General features: G+C 43.8%; 1 protein-coding gene across 6 annotated transcripts in view; it reads right to left on the bottom strand.

The window, feature by feature from the left end:
* Nucleotides 1-19,668, bottom strand: part of MPDZ (multiple PDZ domain crumbs cell polarity complex component) — a 171,741-nt gene that overhangs the window by 142,444 nt on the left and 9,629 nt on the right. For all 6 annotated transcript variants that reach the window (XM_044272308.1, XM_044272325.1, XM_044272334.1 and 3 more), the window contains exons 2-3: nt 17,002-17,033; nt 2,464-2,630 (exon numbers count right to left, since the gene is read on the bottom strand). In XM_044272308.1, the coding sequence (XP_044128243.1) occupies nt 2,464-2,630; nt 17,002-17,017 (183 nt within the window). In that variant the 5' untranslated portion in view covers nt 17,018-17,033. The remainder of the gene's footprint in view (nt 1-2,463; nt 2,631-17,001; nt 17,034-19,668) is intronic.

Below are 19,668 nucleotides of genomic sequence, written 5' to 3'. Positions count from 1 at the left end.
GTTTCAAATTAAAGGAATGTTAAAGATAAGCAAAGCCCAGTCTGGCATTAGATAACAATTCTGCTACAGTACAATCGCAGGTCTTACATCAGCACTGCCTGCCTTCAACTTCCCAATACCAGAGACACTCTGGACATGCTGGCATATACTTCAAATGTATTATATCTATCAATTCCCCTATCTGCATCTGTCCAGTCATTCCACTGTCACTGTAGTAAAGTATATTCAAATATTCATGAGGCCTCTTTCCGTGAAGCATACGGACTGAATCCTGACCCATTCATTTTAATGGGTCTGTGCACATGATCATCATTTTTTCTCGCATCATTTCTGCATTCAGGAAAAATCGAAGCATGTTCTATAATGCTGCATTTTTCACACAGTTCTGGTTTCATAGAAGTGAATGGGGCTTCAGTGAAAAACACATTGCTTCCGGAGGCAGTCCAGATGCAATGCATTTTTAACTGATGGTTGCTTGGAGATGTAGTTTGGAATTCTTCCGGTTTTTTTTTTCATGCGTGTGAAAAAACACATCAAAAACGGATTGCACCCGCACGGAAAAAACTGAAACACCGAACACAAACTGGAAAGGGTGAAATCAGCAATACAATCCGTGGTATAGAGTGACATGCTGCGGATTTAAAGTTCACACCGCAGGTCAGTTTCCTCTTCAGATTTTTTCACTACTGTACTCATTCTCTACTGGTACTGTTACTGTTTAATTCTACAGATAGGCTGCACGAAAATCCGCGACCTCAAATCCACAGGTAATCTACCTTTGTTCTTCAAAATTCTGCTACTGCAAGTACCCTGGGGCAGGGCTTCACCAGGAAATGATCTCTGCATCGCGCGGCTTCACAGCCCCCCTCCTCTATTCGGAGTGACCGAGGTACTGGTCTCCTGGCTGGACGATTTCATTCAGCTTCCGCTCAGAGCAGAGGAGCTGTGCAGAGTGCGATTCCTAGTGAAGCTCCGCCTCCTCGGCACTTGAAGCACTGCCTTCATATTCACACTACTCCTGATTAATAAAAGCATACACCCCCTACCTAATACTGTCAACAGCTCAGCATGGTCTCAATTTCCAGTCCCCAATGCATGGGCAACATCCGTGCAGATTCTGCAAATGGATCCAGACCCATTCAGCTTGAATGGGTCAGTGATCCGTCCACACAGAAAAAAAGTAGCGCATGCCCACTTTTTTGCGGTGCGGAGTCACGGAGAGAAACCCCACTACGGAATGCTTCCATACAAATATTTCCAACATAGAATTAAAAGGGTTTTCCAGGACTTTGATACTGATCCGTGGGGGTCCGACACCCGGGACCCCGATTGATCAGCTGTTTGAGAAGACTCCTGCGCTACAGTGAGCGTTGCGGCCTTCTCCATGCTCACCAAGCATAGCACAGTACATTGTACAGCGGCTGTGCTTTGTTTGCGCTCAGTCCCATTCTGTTCTATGGCGCCTAGGCCACATGACCGATGAATGTATCGGCACTGGTCTAACCTAAGTTGTGAGAAGGCTGTAAGAAGGACCCCCACCGATCAGAAACTGATTACCAATCCTGAGGAAAGGTCATCAGTATTAAGTAAATTATAGAGTTCATCCCCAAATCCTCAGATGGATGGAGACATTCACAAACCATTGACGCACGGGGACCGCTATTGTAGGCATTATTAGTTACTTTCTATTACATCCTGCAAACTATTCTCCAGCACAGTTATCTCAGAATTTCTGATTTAATTAATGAATACACCATATCCCATCTGCTTTGTATCTTTCCCTTTAGCTACACAAATACTAAGTTCAATTTCAGTTTAGCTGACTTGGTATATCATTGGGTATATTTGTGAAATGGCAGGTTTTTCTATTTGGCAAAAAATTACTGGGGGCACAAAAGATTATTCCCATGAAATTTCTCCAACTAAAATAGTATAGAAACATAGACTGTCAGCAGATAAGAACCATTTGGCCCATCTAGTCTGCCTAGTACAACATTATTTTACAGGTATAACAGATTTATGAGATGTCTTTTAAAAGTTAATATGTTATTCCTGTACTTTGACCTATTTGCTTGTTTCCGACAATCTACCCACCTGAAGGTGCAGCAGATCACCCGGCACCTAAACTTTGGTTTCGAGGCAGCAGATGGTGCGGTCGAAACAGAGATCTACTGCCCAGAAACAATGCTGCACGAGGACAAGCGATGGTAAGAGCTATCCCTTGTCCTCACACGGTGGAGGTGATCACCGCATGTAAATCACCTCCTCTTAGTGAGCAGCCTACTGTCGGGAAGGAGTGATTCCTTCCCGACAATCTGCTTCTCCTCGGGGCGTGGAAATGCACCTTAAGAGCACAGATTCCAGTTCTAACTAAATCCTGCTCATCAAACGGGACATCTTTAATTTGACATCTAAAATGAAGAGTTTACCTGGAGAAACTGTAACATGAAACATTTTCTCTACCTGTTCTCTTATGTGGTGAATTGAAGACTGTAAGCTTAAAATTTGGTTGAAGAGAGGACTTTGTAACACGGACTTTAATAAACACAACTTTTCCTCATTTGCTATATCGCCACGATCTCGAACCTTGACCTGCAGGCGGTCTACTGCCTGCAAGGCACGATGAGTGTCTGAAACAGAAAAGATATCAATATGGTATCATCAAACAAAGAAAAATGTCATTTTCATAAGCTGTATTCCTAGTCAACTATCCATGTATAGCCTCCACAGGTGAGGCCACATGTCCTGTTCTCAAGCTCATATTTCAAACTATTTATTACTTATGTTAAAGGGGTTTTCCAGGATTTAAATACCAATGACCTGTTTACAGCTCATCAATATCTGACTAGAGGCACCGCCACCAATCATCTATCATATGGGATCACTGTGCTCAGGCAAGCGTTGTGGTGGCTTCTTTGGCCAGTGACATCACATCAATCATTCACAAGGCCTTTGTGCAGCTCATAAATATAGAATATAGGTTGGTTGTGCACACCTCATACAGAGGCTTCCTTAGATACGTAATAAATATGTATTATACATATAAAACAATGTGTTAAAATGTTATATGAAATCACTGATATTCAAGATATTCGTCAAAAAAAGGTCTTAATATATAGTGACCGTAGTGGGATAAGACTTTAATATGGTTTGATCCTTGGGATCCTGGAATTATCTCTTAATAGAACCTAATATTTTGCCAGTGAACTAATAGTATATATAAAAATAAAATAGAATATAAATTAATCTGTCACGATTGATCCAAGATAACACCACAATATGATATGTGCAAAAATATGCAAAATATGTGAACCTGCAAAAGGAAAATAGTTATAAGACCATCCACAATGGGACCTCCTAGATTTAGTATGTAGAATAAAAATGAATTGTCAAAGGTGCAAAACTTTCATCGATGGACACAATTATAGGCAATATATAACCACAATAGGGTGAAAACCGCGATAATATTACTAAAAGGACATTGCGTTATGTTTCATCCAGCAGGTCCGCGATGTTCCCACTGCACTATGGAAGACAATTGTATTTTATCCAACAGTGATGGAAATGATAGGTCATCCATTAGTATTATGACCGCAATATTTAGAAACCACAAAAGATAGAGATGAGAAAAAAGTAAATAAAAAGTTTATAATAATAATAAAAAATATAAATAAGTTCCATCCAGCAGGTCAGCAATAGTGCGACGATGAGCAATTGTATTTTATCCAGTAATAGTCAAGATCGTATTTCATCCAGCAATATTATAATTGCAAAAGTATTATGACTGCAAAGGTACAAATGTTATAGTTCCTCCAGCAGTATAGAGATGTTAGGAACCCCACTGTGATGTTAGGAACCCCCCCCATCCCCCCCTGTGATGTTAGGAACCCCCCCCCCTGTGATGTTAGGAACCCCCTTCCCCCCCTGTGATGTTAGGAACCCCACTGTGATGTGCAGGGATTATGTTTTATCCAGCAGATTTGTTCAACTTTGGTGAGATTTCAAAGTCTATTGAAGCTGAATACTCCCAAATATGTTGCTATGTGTCGTTTCTCCACATGTATTACCATACACAATGTATCGATATGTCGGATCTCTCCAGCTAGAACGTCATACGTACAGGTTCCGACATGCAGTCTTGCGATTTCAGTCTATAAACCGGCTTAATATTGGTTACTCACAATAAGTTGTCTCCGGTTTTGGATCCTGGTATAGGCGACCTGGTAATATCGCACTGTTAGTATCTGTGGCCGTGGCGTCCCACGTGCCTACAGAGCTCGCAGTACTTGTGCCTTCCGGACTATTCTCACGAATGCAGGATGATTGTGCAGCTCAGTCTATTCAAAGGAATGGGATTGGGCTACAATACCAAGCACAGCCGCTATACAGTGTATGGTGCTGTGCATGGTATACTACACGCTAACAGCTTATCAGTGAGGGTGCTGGAAGTTAGGCCCCCACTAGTCTGATATTAATAGCCTACCCTGAGGATAGGTCATCAATACTTAATTCCTGGAAAACCGCTTTAAGGGCCGCTTCACACGAGCGGATGCCGTGCGTGGCATCCGCTCCGTGAAAGAGTGCCAAGACCCGCTGCAGACTGCAGAGGCACGGAGCGGTAACATGACTGTTAATGCTCCGTGCCTCTCTGTGATCTCTTTACTACGAAATCACAGTGACAACTGTGATTTCGTAGTAAAGAGATCACAGAGAGGCACGGAGCATTAACAGTCATGTTACCGCTCCGTGCCTCTGCAGTCTGCAGCGGGTCTTGGCACTCTTTCACGGAGCGGATGCCACGCACGGCATCCGCTCGTGTGAAGCGGCCCTAAGAGACTGGTCTCTGTGGCTACTGACAAAGGCAGTGATGCCGGTTGCTTGACAAGAGGACACCACTTAAAGCTGAAGGAGTAGGACACAAAAAAAAAAAAATTGAATCATGTCACATGGCATAAATGTTAGAAATTGAAAATGGATGATATTTATCATATCTGGGCATTTCCAGAGATTTCGTCATGCAGAGGACAGGCGGCATGGCAATAAATGTTACTTCCACCTACTACATGACTAATACAGCTTCTAACGAAAAAGTGCGCTTCATGACAAAATATACAGATTTACATACATATAAAAGTAATATACATAGACTAATATAAGAATGGAAACAAATGTGTCCTGTGGCAATGTCATTTGTTCCTTATTCCAGTTAGGGCTGTTTCCCGCAATGGACTCGCTTGTGTGAATCGCGCTCCATGTATCAGTGTGATCCTCTGCTCTGGACTTGCAGGAGCGCACGGCATTAACATGATTTATAATGCTATGTGTCTCTGCTTGACCTTCCTTCTACAGAATCATACTGACATAAAGCTGTCACTATGATCCTGTGGAAAAAAGGCTAAGCAGAGACACATAGCATTATAAATCATGATAATGCTGTGCGCTCCTGCAAGTCCAGAGCAGAGGATCACAACTGACACAGGGAGCGTGATTCCTGCAATGGACTCGCTTGTGTGAAACAGCCCTTATGCTCATTACGCTAGCATTACAAGCTCTAACAGAGGCCAGATTGCAGGGAGATAAATAAAAGAAAAAAAATAATAAAAAAATAGGCTGTTTGTCATCTATCTGCACTCTCATTCCCATTTACAGTGTTGTAGGATTATCTAGTAGCTAGCACTATCTGAGCCATGGAGAGACTACAATGTGATCTTGAATGTACAGAACCCCCCAAAACATAAAATCTTAACTACAGATGAGCGAATTTCATATTTTGAAATTCGTTCACACTTTGGTGGGAGAAGGTGAACTGCGTTATGGATTCTGTTACCATGGACCATAACGCAATTCTGTGACGGAATGCATAACGGAATGCCTTTAGAGACATTCCGTTATTCCTTCCGTCATAATAGAAGTCTATGGGTTGCAAAATGGATTTGTTCCGTTTCCGTTACGTAGAGGAGTCCTCTCCTGCATAACGGAAACGGGAGGGATCCGTTTTTCAGCCCATAGACTTCTATTATGACGGAATGCCTCTAAACGGCATTCCATCACAGAACTGCATTATGGTCCGTGGTAACGGAATCCATAACGCAGTTCACCTTTTACCACCGAACGAATTTCATAAGCGGAAATTCGCTCATCTCTAATGTTAACATTTAGTGAACTGTTACTATAACTTTCTTATTTAAAGGGGATGCAGAATTAGTAAGTGACCTATTGTTTAAATCAAGTTTTTTTAGGTTAAACTTTATTTTTTATCTTGCATGAGAATATATTTTTTTAAATCTTAAGTTTCAGTTTCAGCCAGGCCAATAATATGCAGACACTTCTTGTTCTGTAGAGGTCATCTCATTATCATCACAGGAAGGATTACAATGCCAGATAATTCCTAAATATACATAACACAGGACCCAGCATTCACAATAGGTGATGGTTCCAGATTATATAGACCCCCTACCTGCACAATGGCCTCTGCAAAGAAGAATCTCTAAAAGCTCAGGCTTCAGCAATAATCTTGCCTAGAAAATACTCAGAGGGAGCCACTTCCAAAAGGTGCGGTAGCAAGATGGTTCTCTTTGCCTGAGAGATACCTCCTACACAACTCCAGCTGGTCTCCATAAAGGAGAGCAGGTATCACACCAGCTGCATCCAAGGCATCTCACTCTGCCAGCCAGAATCCCACTCCATACTGATGAGGTACAAGCACCACCAAACAGATGTCTGCAGATGGATATCTGGCTTGGTTTTGGCTCATAGGGAGCCACTTCTAAAAGGTCATACTAGTGAGAAGGTTCTTTGTGCCTGGGAGATACCTCTGGCATAGAAAACACAAGAGAATAAAAAATGTACATGCAAACAAATAAAAACAGATTATACAAAATAGGCAACACATTCCCTTTAAGAGAACCAATACAAATGAGCCACCAATGATAATTGAATGTGTGCGAGACTAAATCAATAAATACCAAAAACAAGACACACACATAATATAATGACATTTTATTACAATAATTTCACAATACACATCAAATAATTATAAAAGTTAGCAGCAATCGTAGAGGTGCTATTACGCTAGATGTTCCCCCTGAACCCATGGGGTCCGAAATGACACAAAAAAAGGGAACATATAAAGTCACAAATTACTGGTACAAAGTACACTATCTAGTAAGCGACACTAGGTCCTGACCCAGCTATTGCACAGTAATAGTATAGGTGCCCATATGGTTAATCCAAGAGAATCCGAGTCCACATCTTTAACATGCAATAATCTAATGATGTTATAACCGCAACCAAATAATCACATATCAATATTACATACTGCTGGAGTGTCATACAGACCGGGAGTGCAGAGGAACATCTAGTGTAATAACACCTCTAACATTCCTTTTAATACCTTAAAGGGGTTCTGCAGTTTTTTAAACTGATGATAGGCGGGGGTCCGACACCCAGGACCCCCGCCAATCAGCTGTTTGAGAAGGCAGCAACGCCGCAGCCTTCTCGCTGTTTACCGCAGGCCCAGTGACGTCACGGCTAGTATCAATGGCCTGGGCGGGGCTAAGCTCCATTCAAGTGAACAGAGCTTAGCCGCACCCAGGCCAGTGATACTAGCCGAGAAGTCACTGGGCCTGCGGTAAACAGCGAGAAGGCCGCGGCACTACTGCCAGATGTTGGACCCCTGCCGATCAGGTGCTGATGATCAATTCAGAGGATAGATCATCAGTTGAAAAAAAAAACTGCAGAACCTCTTTAAAGACCAGGCCTGTTTGAACCTTAAAGGGAGCCCATCAGAGGTTTTGTTGATGCAATACTACTGACAGACATAGGGAGGGGCAGGGGACAGGACAGCTTATAAAATTAGTGCATTAAAAATCAATTTTGAATGCCGCAGATGTTGTTCACACGCTGAGCCTGAAGCACTGCAGCCTGTGGGTCGCCCCCAATGCATCTGCTTGGGGCAGTGCCAGCAGCATTCAACATTCAGGTTTACAGAATTCCATTGATTTGGGATCCGGCTACACGGCGACATGTGTCACAAAGGGGTATGGCTACATAACGACATGTGTAGTGCGACTTTCCAGATAATGTATTTGAATGGTGTCGCAGCATGTTGCATGTCACATTCCTACCACCATTGAAATGCATTAAATGAAATGTCGCTGGGTAGGTGGACCCTAAAAGCAAACACAGAGACATGTTACCTCCTGTCTCCCACCTCTACCAAATTCTATCAACAATCCTGCATCGACCAAACTGCTGACAGACTCCCTTTAAAGGCGTTATCCAGGCTAATGGTACTGATGACCTATTCTCAGAATGGGTCATTAATATTCTATCGGTGAGGGTCTCGCACCCTGCACCCCCACGATCAGCTGTTCCCTGTAAACCAGCATGGCCACTGCACATTGAACACAGTTGTGCTTCCTGTTCCATTCAAAGTGCAGGTGCCAGTGCTAGAAGCTGCCGGGGTATGTGCAGCCCCCACTGACTAAATCTTACTATCAGAAGACCCTTTTAATGACTAAACAACATTTTTCAATTTGTCTTCTTTGCCATAAGTTTTCATTTTGTCCATCGGTGGAGCTATACGAGGGCTTGTTATTTTGTGGGATAAGTTGTATTGTTTAATGGCATTATTTCAGGGCAGATATAATTTATTTTTATGAAAGGTGCTGAGCAGTGCCAATATAATGATGACCCACCCTCTGGCTATTGTGATATATTACATGCCCGTTTTGGATAACTACACCAGGGCTTTTATATCCAGAAGGCATGAGAACACCCTACACTGCACTTTGATCCGCTCGTGAGAAAATCCCATTACCAGCGTTTGTTGTCGCAGTGGTAGCGCACTGCTCCCCTAAAGGCAGGCACAGCAATCCCCCAGCTCGATCCCAGGACACCCTAGTGCCGTGTCCCCCAACTCCAGTCCTCAGGGCCCACCTGCCGGTCAGAATTTGCCAATATCCCATAGAATGAATACCTGTGGTAAGTCCTGATGCACACACACTTATTATATCACCTGCTCAGTACGAAGGAAATCCTGAAAACATGACCGGCAGGTGGGTCCTGGGGACTGGAGCTGAGGAATACTGACCTAGTGCACCCCATATTCATCCAGTAAGGTAGACAATGGTATGCATGATAGCACCAACCAGAGTTGTCCATGTGTCGTCCAGCTGACTGACTCTGGTAACTACGAGCAGATTCTAGCCCGGTTTCGATGTATTTGCTGTCTTGCATTTTTGGCAAGTGTTATACTGTTTATTTTTATTACTGGTCCCCTGATGAACTTTCTTGGGACTAGGATGTAATGGGCACACAGTAATTTATTGTACACAATGCCTCATTTAAACAACCGTGATGTGGGAGCATTTTAGCATCCGTATTACAGCCCAGCTATAGAGCCCTATAAAGCTGTTAGTTTGGGCCACTAAGCGTACAGTCAGGTTGAGATTCGTGTGGGCGATACAAATAGCAGTGCCAGTCTTAATAAATCAGGGCCAAAATGTTTAGAAAAATTTGAAAAAAAAAATTAAAGTTAAAAAAACTCCTACGATCAATGTTTTTAACCACCTCAGCTTAAACCCCCTTAATGACCAGGCCACTTTTTACAATTCTGCACTACACTACTTTCACCGTTTATTGCTCGGTCATGCAACTTACCACCCAAATGAATTTTACCTCCTTTTCTTCTCACTACTAGAGCTTTCATTTGGTGGTATTTCATTGCTGCTGACATTTTTAGTTTTTCTGATATTAATCAAAAATAGTCCGCAATTTTCTCCAAAAAAGTGTATTATTAACTTTTTCTGGTAAAATTGTTCAAATATAATTACATTTCTATACAAGTTTGTGTCCGAATTTATTGTGCTACATGTCTTTGATAAAAAAAAAAAATGCAATAAGTGTATATTTATTGGTTTGCGAAAAAGTTATAGCGTTTACAAACTTAGGTGAAAAAATGTGAATTTCCGCATTTTGAAGCAGCTCTGACTTTCTGAGCACCTGTCATGTTTCTTGAGGTGCTAGAATGCCAGGATAGTATAAATACCCCCCAAATGACCCCATTTTAGAAAGAAGACACCCCAAAGTATTCGCGGAGGGGCATGGTGAGTTCATGTATGATTTAATTTTTTTTTCACAAGTTAGCGGAAAATGACACTTTGAGGAAGAAAAAAAACTTAAGTTTCCATTTCTGCTAACTTCTGCCCCTCAGTGAATACCTTGGGGTGTCTACTTTCCGAAATGGGGTCATTTGTGGGGTGTGTTTACTGTTCTGGCATTTTGGAAAAGACAACTTTTCCCATTTTTTTTTATACAAAGTTATCATTTTACAGAGATATTTCTCTCACCCAGCATGGATATATGTAAAAATACACCCCAAACCACATTCCCCAACTTCTCCTGAGTACGGCGATACCACATGTGTGACACTTTTTTGCAGCCAAGATGCGCAAAGGGGCCCAAATTCCAATGAGTACCTTTAGGATTTCACAGGGCATTTTTACGCATTTGGATTCTGTGAGGGGTATGGTGAGTTCATGTAAGATTTTATTTTTCATCACAAGTTAGTGGAATATGAGACTTTGTAAGAAAAAAAAAAAAAAAAAAAAAATATCAATTTCCGCTAACTTGTGCCAAAAAAAATAAAAAAATCTTCTATGAACTTGCCATGCCATCAAAAGTGATCTTTATAGCGCCGCAGCGATTTTACGGTGTTTATGCAGTGATCAGAAAAAAAAATATTATGTCACTGCGGTGTGGTGGACTAAACGCACAAGATCAGGACTGATCGAGCGAACACTGCATTTTTTGTAGAGCCTATAGAACATGTCCTATTCTTGTCCGCAATTGCGGACAAGAAAAGGCATTTTCTATATAGTTCTGGCAATGTACTGATCCGCAAAATGCGGAAAGCAGATTGCCGGTGTCCGTGTTTTTCGTATTTGCCGAGCCTTACAGGGGGGTGATCAATGACAGGGGGGGGGTGATCAGGGAGTCTATATGGGGTGATCAGGGGTTAATTAGTGACGGAGGGGTGTAGTGTGGTGATTGGTGCTACTTACAGAGCTACCTGTGTCCTCTGGTGGTCGATCCAAGCAAAAGGGACCACCAGAGGACCAGGTAGCAGGTATATTAGACGCTGATAACAAAACAGCGTCTAATATACCTTTTTGGGGTTAAAAAAAAAAAAAAAAAAAAAAAAATCGCATCTACAGCCTGCCAGTGAATGATCGCTGCTGGCAGGCTGTAGATCAACTTCTTAGCTGCGCGTCGCTGTGAACGCGAGAGGACGCGTAGATGCGTCAAGGAGGAATAACCCTTCCGCCCGCAGGACGCATCCCTGCGTTAGGCGGTCGGGAGGTGGTTTTAAAGTATATGCAAGGACCTGTACATTAAAAAGAACACATTATTTACCCTATACAATAAACACCATAAACAAATGCACAAATTACTTTCAATAATTCAAACAACCTCACAAAAATGCAATAAAAAGTGAACAAAAAGTATGGTGACAAGGAAACAAAAATAACTGGAACATAAAAAAAAACTATATAAATTTAGTTTCATACTGACCTACAGAATACAGTTATCATGTCACTTATACTGAACAGTGAACACCATAAAAAAAATAAAACTAAGCCCTTAAGAGGCTATATTAACCACTTCAGCCCCGCTAGGTGAAACCCCCTTCATGACCAGAGCACTTTTTACACTTCGGCACTACACTCCTTTCACCGTTTATCGCTCAGTCATGCAACTTACCACCCAAATGAATTTTACCTCCTTTTCTTCTCACTAATAGAGCTTTCATTTGGTGGTATTTTATTGCTGCTGACATTTTTACTTTTTTGTTATTAATCAAAATGTAACGATTTTTTTGCAAAAAAATGAAATTTTTCACTTTCAGCTGTAAAATTTTGCAAAAAAAACGACATCCATATATACATTTTTCGCCAAATTTATTGTTCTACATGTCTTTGATAAAAAAAAAAAATTGTTTGGGCAAAAAGAAAAATGGTTTGGGTAAAAGTTATAGCATTTACAAACTATGGTACAAAAATGTGAATTTCCGCTTTTTGAAGCAGCTCTGACTTTCTGAGCACCTGTCATGATTCCTGAGGTTCTACAATGCCCAGACAGTAGAAAAACCCCACAAATGACCCCATTTCGGAAAGTAGACACCCCTAAGGTATTCGCTTCTTTCCAAAATGGGGTCACTTGTGGCGTAGTTATACTGCCCTGGCAATTTAGGGGCCCAAATGTGTAAGAAGTACCTTGCAATCAAAATGTGTAAAAAACGGCCTGCGAAATCCGAAAGGTGCACTTTGGAATATGTGCCCCTTTGCCCACCTTGGCTGCAAAAAAGTGTCACACATGTGGTATCGCCGTACTCAGGAGAAGTTGGGCAATGTGTTTTGGGGTGTCATTTTACATATACCCATGCTGGATGAGAGAAATATCTTGGCAAAAGACAACTTTTCCCATTTTTTTATACAAAGTTGGCATTTGACCAAGATATTTTTCTCACCCAGCATGGGTATATGTAAAATGACACCCCAAAACACATTCCCCAACTTCTCCTGAGTACGGCGATACCAGATGTGTCACACTTTTTTGCATCCTAGATGCGCAAAGGGGCCCAAATTCCTTTTAGGAGGGCATTTTTAGACATTTGGATCCCAGACTTCTTCTCACACTTTCGGGCCCCTAAAAAGCCAGGGCAGTATAAATACCCCACATGTGACCCCACTTTGGAAAGAAGACACCCCAAGGTATTCAATGAGGGGCATGGCGAGTTCCTAGAATTTTTTTTTTTTTTTGCATGTTAGCGGATATTGATTTTTTTTTGTTTTTTTCTCACAAAGTCTCACTTTCCGCTAACTTAGGACAAAAATTTCAATCTTTCATGGACTCAATATGCCCCTCACGGAATACCTTGGGGTGTCTTCTTTCCGAAATGGGGTCACATGTGGGGTATTTATACTGCCCTGGCTTTTTAGGGGCCCTAAAGCGTGAGAAGAAGTCTGGAATATAAATGTCTAAAAATGTTTACGCATTTGGATTCCGTGAGGGGTATGGTGCGTCCATGTGAGATTTTATTTTTTGACACAAGTTAGTGGAATATGAGACTTAGTAAGAAAAAAACAAAACAAAAACAAACAAAAAATTTCCGCTAACTTGTGCCAAAAAAAATGTCTGAATGGAGCCTTACCAGGGGGGGGGGGGGGGGGGGGGGGGGATCAATGACAGGGGGGTGATCAATGACAGGGGGGTGATCACCCATATAGACTCCCTGATCACCCCCCTGTCATTGATCACCCCCCCTGTAAGGCTCCATTCAGACATCCGCATGATTTTTTACGGATCCATGGATACATGGATCGGATCCACAAAACGCATGCGGACGTCTGAATGGAGCCTTACAGGGGGGTTATCAATGACAGGGGGTGATCAGGGTAATCAGGGTGATCACCCCCCTGTCACTGATCACCCCCCCTGTAAGGCTCCATTCAGACATCCGCATGATTTTTTACGGATCCATGGATACATGGATCGGATCCACAGAACGCATGCGGACGTCTGAATGGAGCCTTACAGGGGGGTTATCAATGACAGGGGGTGATCAGGGTAATCAGGGTGATCACCCCCCTGTCACTGATCACCCCCCCTGTAAGGCTCCATTCAGACATCCGCATGATTTTTTACGGATCCATGGATACATGGATCGGATCCACAGAACGCATGCGGACGTCTGAATGGAGCCTTACAGGGGGGTTATCAATGACAGGGGGGTGATCAGGGAGTGTATATGGGTGATCACCCGCCTGTCATTGATCACCCCCTGTAAGGCTCCATTCAGACGTCCGCATGTGTTTTGCGGATCCGATCCATGTATCCATGGATCCGTAAAAATCATGCGGACGTCTGAATGGAGCCTTACAGGGGAGTGATCAATGACAGGGGGGTGATCAATGACAGGGGGTGATCAGGGAGTGTATATGGGTGATCACCCGCCTGTCATTGATCACCCCCCTGTAAGGCTCCATTCAGACGTCCGTATGCTTTTTGCGGATCCGATCCATGTATCCGTAAAAATCATACGGACGTCTGAACGGAGCCTGACAGGGGGGTGATCAATGACAGGGCGGTGATCAATGACAGGGGGGTGATCAGGGAGTTTATATGGGGTGATCAGGGGTTTATAAGGGGTTAATAAGTGACGGGGGGGGGGGGTGTAGTGTAGTGTGGTGTTTGGTGCGACTGTACTGACCTACCTGAGTCCTCTGGTGGTCGATCCTAACAAAAGGGACCACCAGAGGACCAGGTAGGAGGTATATTAGACGCTGTTATGAAAACAGCGTCTAATATACCTGTTAGGGGTTAAAAAATTCGGATCTCCAGCCTGCCAGCGAACGATCGCCGCTGGCATGCTGGAGATCCACTCGCTTACCTTCCGATCCTGTGAGCGCGCGCGCCTGTGTGCGCGCGTTCACAGGAAATCTCGCGTCTCGCGAGATGACGCATATATGCGTGACTGTGCGCCAGCCTGCCACCTCCGGAACGCACATGTGCGTTAGGCGGTCCGGAGGTGGTTAATGCTAAAATGTCAAAGTTATAGCTGTTGAAATACAGAGATGAAAAAAAAAAAAATGATAAATAAAAAGGATTAAAGGGGTTGTCAGAGTTATTTTTTTATTCTTTCTATGTTCCTAACTAAGCAAATGTAACAGCTTTCCAATTCACTCACTTTATCTCCAGTGACTGGTTTCTCAGATTTCACTGAGGGTCACATGACCTGTGATGTCAGCTTCTCTCCCTGCTCTGATAAAGGTCGTTTACAAGCCTGTAAACGTCACTGTGCTGGCCACGCCCCCCCCTTCACTGCCGTCTACTCTCTGCTGGGATTCTTAACCCCTTCAGCTGCACAGCTCTGCAGGCAGGGACAATTCTGGGCACTGGAGCTGACATACTAGAGAGAGCATTACACAAGAAGGTAGAGGAAGATCCTGTGTGTATTAGCAGTGTCATTATACAGCTGGGACTTGTAGTTCTACACATACAACATGCTGCTGAGTCTCCCAGCACTCAGGGCAGCTCTTGTATCCACTCCCTTAGCAGTGGCATTATACAGCTGGGACTTGTAGTTCTACACATACAACATGCTGCTTAGTCTCCCATCAGGCAGACATGTCACTCAGGGCAGCACTTGTATCCACTCTCTTAGCAGTGTCATTATACAGCTGGGACTTGTAGTCCTACACATACAACATGCTGCTGAGTCTCGCAGCAGGCAGACATGTCACTCAGGGCAGCACTTGTATTCACTTGCTTAGCAGTGTCATTATACAGCTGGGACTTGTAGTTCTACACATACAACATGCTGCTTAGTCTCCCATCAGGCAGACATGTCACTCAGAGCAGCACTTGTATCCACTCTCTTAGCAGTGTCATTATACAGCTGGGACTTGTAGTTCTACACATACAACATGCTGCTGAGTCTCCCATCAGGCAGACATGTCACTCAGGGCAGCTCTTGTATCCACTCCCTTAGCAGTGTCATTATACAGCTGGGACTTGTAGTTCTACACATACAACATGCTGCTGAGTCTCCCATCAGGCAGACATGTCACTCAGGGCAGTACTTGTATTCACACCCTTAGCAGTGTGGGGGGAGGGGCAGAGATTATTTTTATTGCATGTAAACAAAGGGCCAGAAAAGAACCAGGGAAATGAGGAAATATATATATCTTTTTTTTTGGGCATAAAACAGATTTTTTTTTGGCATAAATCAGATTTTCAGTGCTATATAAAAAAAATTCATAACTCGGACAACCCCTTTAAAATTGCTGCATCCTGAAGTCAAAGTTAGGCCTCATGCACACGAACACATTTTCATTCCAAGTCCATTCCTGTTTTTTTTTTTTTTGCGGACCGCATACGGAACCATTCATTTCAATGGGTCCTCAAGAAAAAAAAAGGAAGGTACTCTGTGTGCATTCCGTATGTCCCCATTTCGGTTATGCAAAAAAAATAAAACATGCCCTATTATTTTCCACATTACGGAGAAGGATAGGACTGTTCTATTAGGGGCCAGCTGTTCCGCAAAATATGAAATGCAACGGGTGTCATCTGTATTTTTTGTGGATCTGTTTTTCGCGGACTGCAAAATACATACGGTCGTGTGCATGAGGCCTTAGGGCCGTTTCACACGAGCGGATGCCGTGCGTGGCATCCGCTCCGTGAAAGAGTGCCAAGACCCGCTGCAGACTGCAGAGGCACGGAGCAGTAACATGACTGTTAATGCTCCGTGCCTCTCTGTGATCTCTTTACTACGAAATCACAATGACAACTGTGATTTCGTAGTAAAGAAATCACAGAGAGGCACGGAGCATTAACAGTCATGTTACTGCTCCGTGCCTCTGCAGTCTGCAGCGGGTCTTGGCACTCTTTCACGGAGCGGATGCCACGCACGGCATCCGCTCGTGTGAAACAGCCCTTAGAGTGCATCCTTCAGAGATATAACATTTCACCCCATAGCCATGAGTCCATGAATATTATTTCCCAGAATGTCCCCCAGAAAGATCTTTTGTCCATCGTCACTAAACATGCTTACCCAGTCCATATCACTGGACTACAATGCGTCAGTGTAATGATGGTTCACAGCCTACTGCTATCTAATTTACAGTGCCCCTGAGGAAGGTAGATGGGCCATGTACTGCGGACTTGTTTGTGGATGACTGAATCTATACTCCCACCTACAGCAGTGGTCAATGACGTGCTCATCTCCAAGAGCATTCCCGTGCTGCCCCCACACTCAGGAATGCAGAGGAATTTCACTGTGTAGCAACTGGTAACACCAGGTCTTCTCTGAATGCATTTCACTAGATAGCACAACGCTGTAAATATACTGCCATGAACTAGATGCACCCACATTGATCAAAGTATATCTATTCATTAAAACCCTTAATAAAAGTATGAAAATAACAAAGTACGTACCAATAGTTTCCAACATGGTTTTCAGATGTTTCCTAAAAGAAAAACAAAGAAAATTAAATATGTAAATAGTTTAGAAATCTACACGGTAAGGCTACTTTCACACTAGCGCTCGGGGCTCCGCTTACGATTTCCGTTTGAAGGCTCTCACAAGCGGCCCTGAACACATCCGTCCAGCCCTAATGCATTCTGAGTGGATGCGGATCCGCTCAGAATGCATCAGTCTGGCACCGTTTGTCCTCCGCCGCAGCTTGCAGCGTTCGGGGGTCCACCTGGCCGTGCGGAGGCAAACGGATACGTCCAGAGTTACAATGGAAGTCAATGGGGACGGATCCGTTCGAAGGTGACACAATATGGTGCATTTTTCAAACGGATCCGTCCCCCATTGACTTTCAATGTAAAGTCTGGACGGATCCGTCTGAATACAAATTGTACTTAACTTTTTTAGTAAAATATAATGCAGACGGTTCCATCTGAAGGGACACCATCGTTTGCATTATAGGAGCGGATCCGTCTGTACAAATACCAGACGGATCCGCTCTGAACGCAAGTGTGAAAGTAGCCTAAGACTGCGGTTTGGTCCCAATCTCTTGTTTCTGGCCCCTTCCTCACATGACTAGCCTAGCTTTGCTAAGACTAGGTTCACATCTGCTCCAGTATAGAAAACAGAAAAACGGCAGCACCGGATCCAGCGTATGCTGAACACCATTGCCGCCTGCCGAATCTCTGACTATAATGGCACCTGAGGGGGGGGGGGGGGGTTCAGTTATGATTCGGGCATTCTGCTGGGAAAAATATACCGCTGCACATAGTGGTTATTCGTCTAGTAACTTTGCTGTATTCTGTGACAAAAGATCCAACCGCTGCCATGTATGTGAGCCAAGCTGACTAGCAGTGCCTGTCTATATACTGTACAGTGTGCTTATATGTATTATTGTTATGGCGGCACTCTGCCCGCCATTCGGGGCAGGCATAGGCACCACATATCTTACTATGCTGCAGCCCTCAGGGATGCAGCAGCCCAGACCCGCTGGCCCTCCTCAGCCCGGCTGCTAGAATCCAGTGAAACTCCTAGCGCTGCAGGCTGCAGTCTGTACTTCTCATCCTGGTCTTCTGGCATTGCCTGTAGGGCACTGCCCTTCCTATGGCTAGTGACCTCAGGTTACTTGAGGCACCCTTCCTAGTGGGACAGTGCCTGAGCAATAGGTGTATCTAGCTTCTGAGTCCCTGCAAAAGGTGTACTCTTCCATTTGTCTGCCATTGTACCAACTTCTAATGGTTCTGACCCTTCGCTGCCCGGATAACAAATGTACCTTTTACTGCCTGCCCTGACCCCATTTCCTGATTACAAGTATTGCCTTTTCCCTATGTGCTTCGCACCAGTGTCACTGACCCCCATGAGTCAGCTGCCAACTACATCATATTCTAAAAGACAGCAGCCTGGTGTCTCCCCTGCAGTAAAGACCAGATCAATGGATACCGGTTAGGCTACATGCACACAACCATGTGTTTTGCACCCCGCAAATTGCGGATCCGCCCAAAAACCCCCCCCAAAAAAACGGATGAAATCTGTATGCCATCCGTTTTTTTTTGCGGATTCGTTGTAACAATGCCTAAAACGGACAAGAATAGGACATGTTATATTTTTTTGCAGGGCTACAGAGCAGACATACAGATGCAGATAGCACACTGTGTGCTGTCCGCATTTTTTGCAGACCCATTGAAATGAATGGGTCCACATCCTATCCGCAAAATAAACGGAACGGACACAGAAACTAAATACGTTCGTGTGCAGGAGGCCTTAAAGGGTGAAAACCAGGGGACCGCTATGCCAGGATCGCACTCTTAGGTCTGGCCCAAAGTCAAACCGGTTAGCTGGCAAAGAGTTTCCACAAATATTTATAGGCATCTTATGTGTGGTCAGGAAGTCAGTTTGTCTATTCATTCCTATAAGGGCTTGTTCACACGGCCGCACCGTTTTTTGCGGTCCGCAAATTGCGGCTCTGCAAAAAACGGATGCCGCCCGTGTGCCTTCCGCAATTTGTGGAACAGAACAGGAGACCCATTTTAGAAATGCCTATTCTTGTCCGCAAAACGTACAAGACTAGGACAGGACTCATAATTTTTGCAGGGCCACGGAACAGAGCAACGGATGAGGACAGCACACATAGTGCTGTCAGCATCTTTTGCGGACCCATTGAAATGAATGGTTCCGTATACGGAACGCAGAAAACGGCCCGTATACAGAACGCAAAATACGTTTGTGTGAACGAGTCCTAAGACTGACATTGTGGCTCCCATAGGAATACATAGAGAAACTGACTTCCTGTCCACACATAAGATGCCGTGTTATTTGGGGAGTCAGAGTGTTGGTCACATGACACAGCTGAGGATCAGAAGGGAGGGGATAACTCACAGTCACTAGTAAGGGTACTTTCACACTAGCGTTTTCTTTTCCGGCACCGAGTTCCGTCAAAAGGGCTCTATACCGGGAAAGAACTGATCCGGTATATCCCCATGCATTCTGAATGGAGAGTAATCTGTTCAGCATGCATCAGGATGTCGTCAGTTCAGTCATTTTGACTGATCAGGCAAAAGATAAAACCGCAGCATGCTACGGTTTTATCTCCATAGGAATGTATTAGTGCCGGCACCGGCATTCAAAAACTG

Source organism: Bufo gargarizans, chromosome 1 (assembly GCF_014858855.1).
Source record: "Bufo gargarizans isolate SCDJY-AF-19 chromosome 1, ASM1485885v1, whole genome shotgun sequence".
Taxonomy (NCBI): Eukaryota; Metazoa; Chordata; class Amphibia; order Anura; family Bufonidae; genus Bufo; species Bufo gargarizans.
This window is presented reverse-complemented; position numbering and strand designations above follow the sequence as displayed.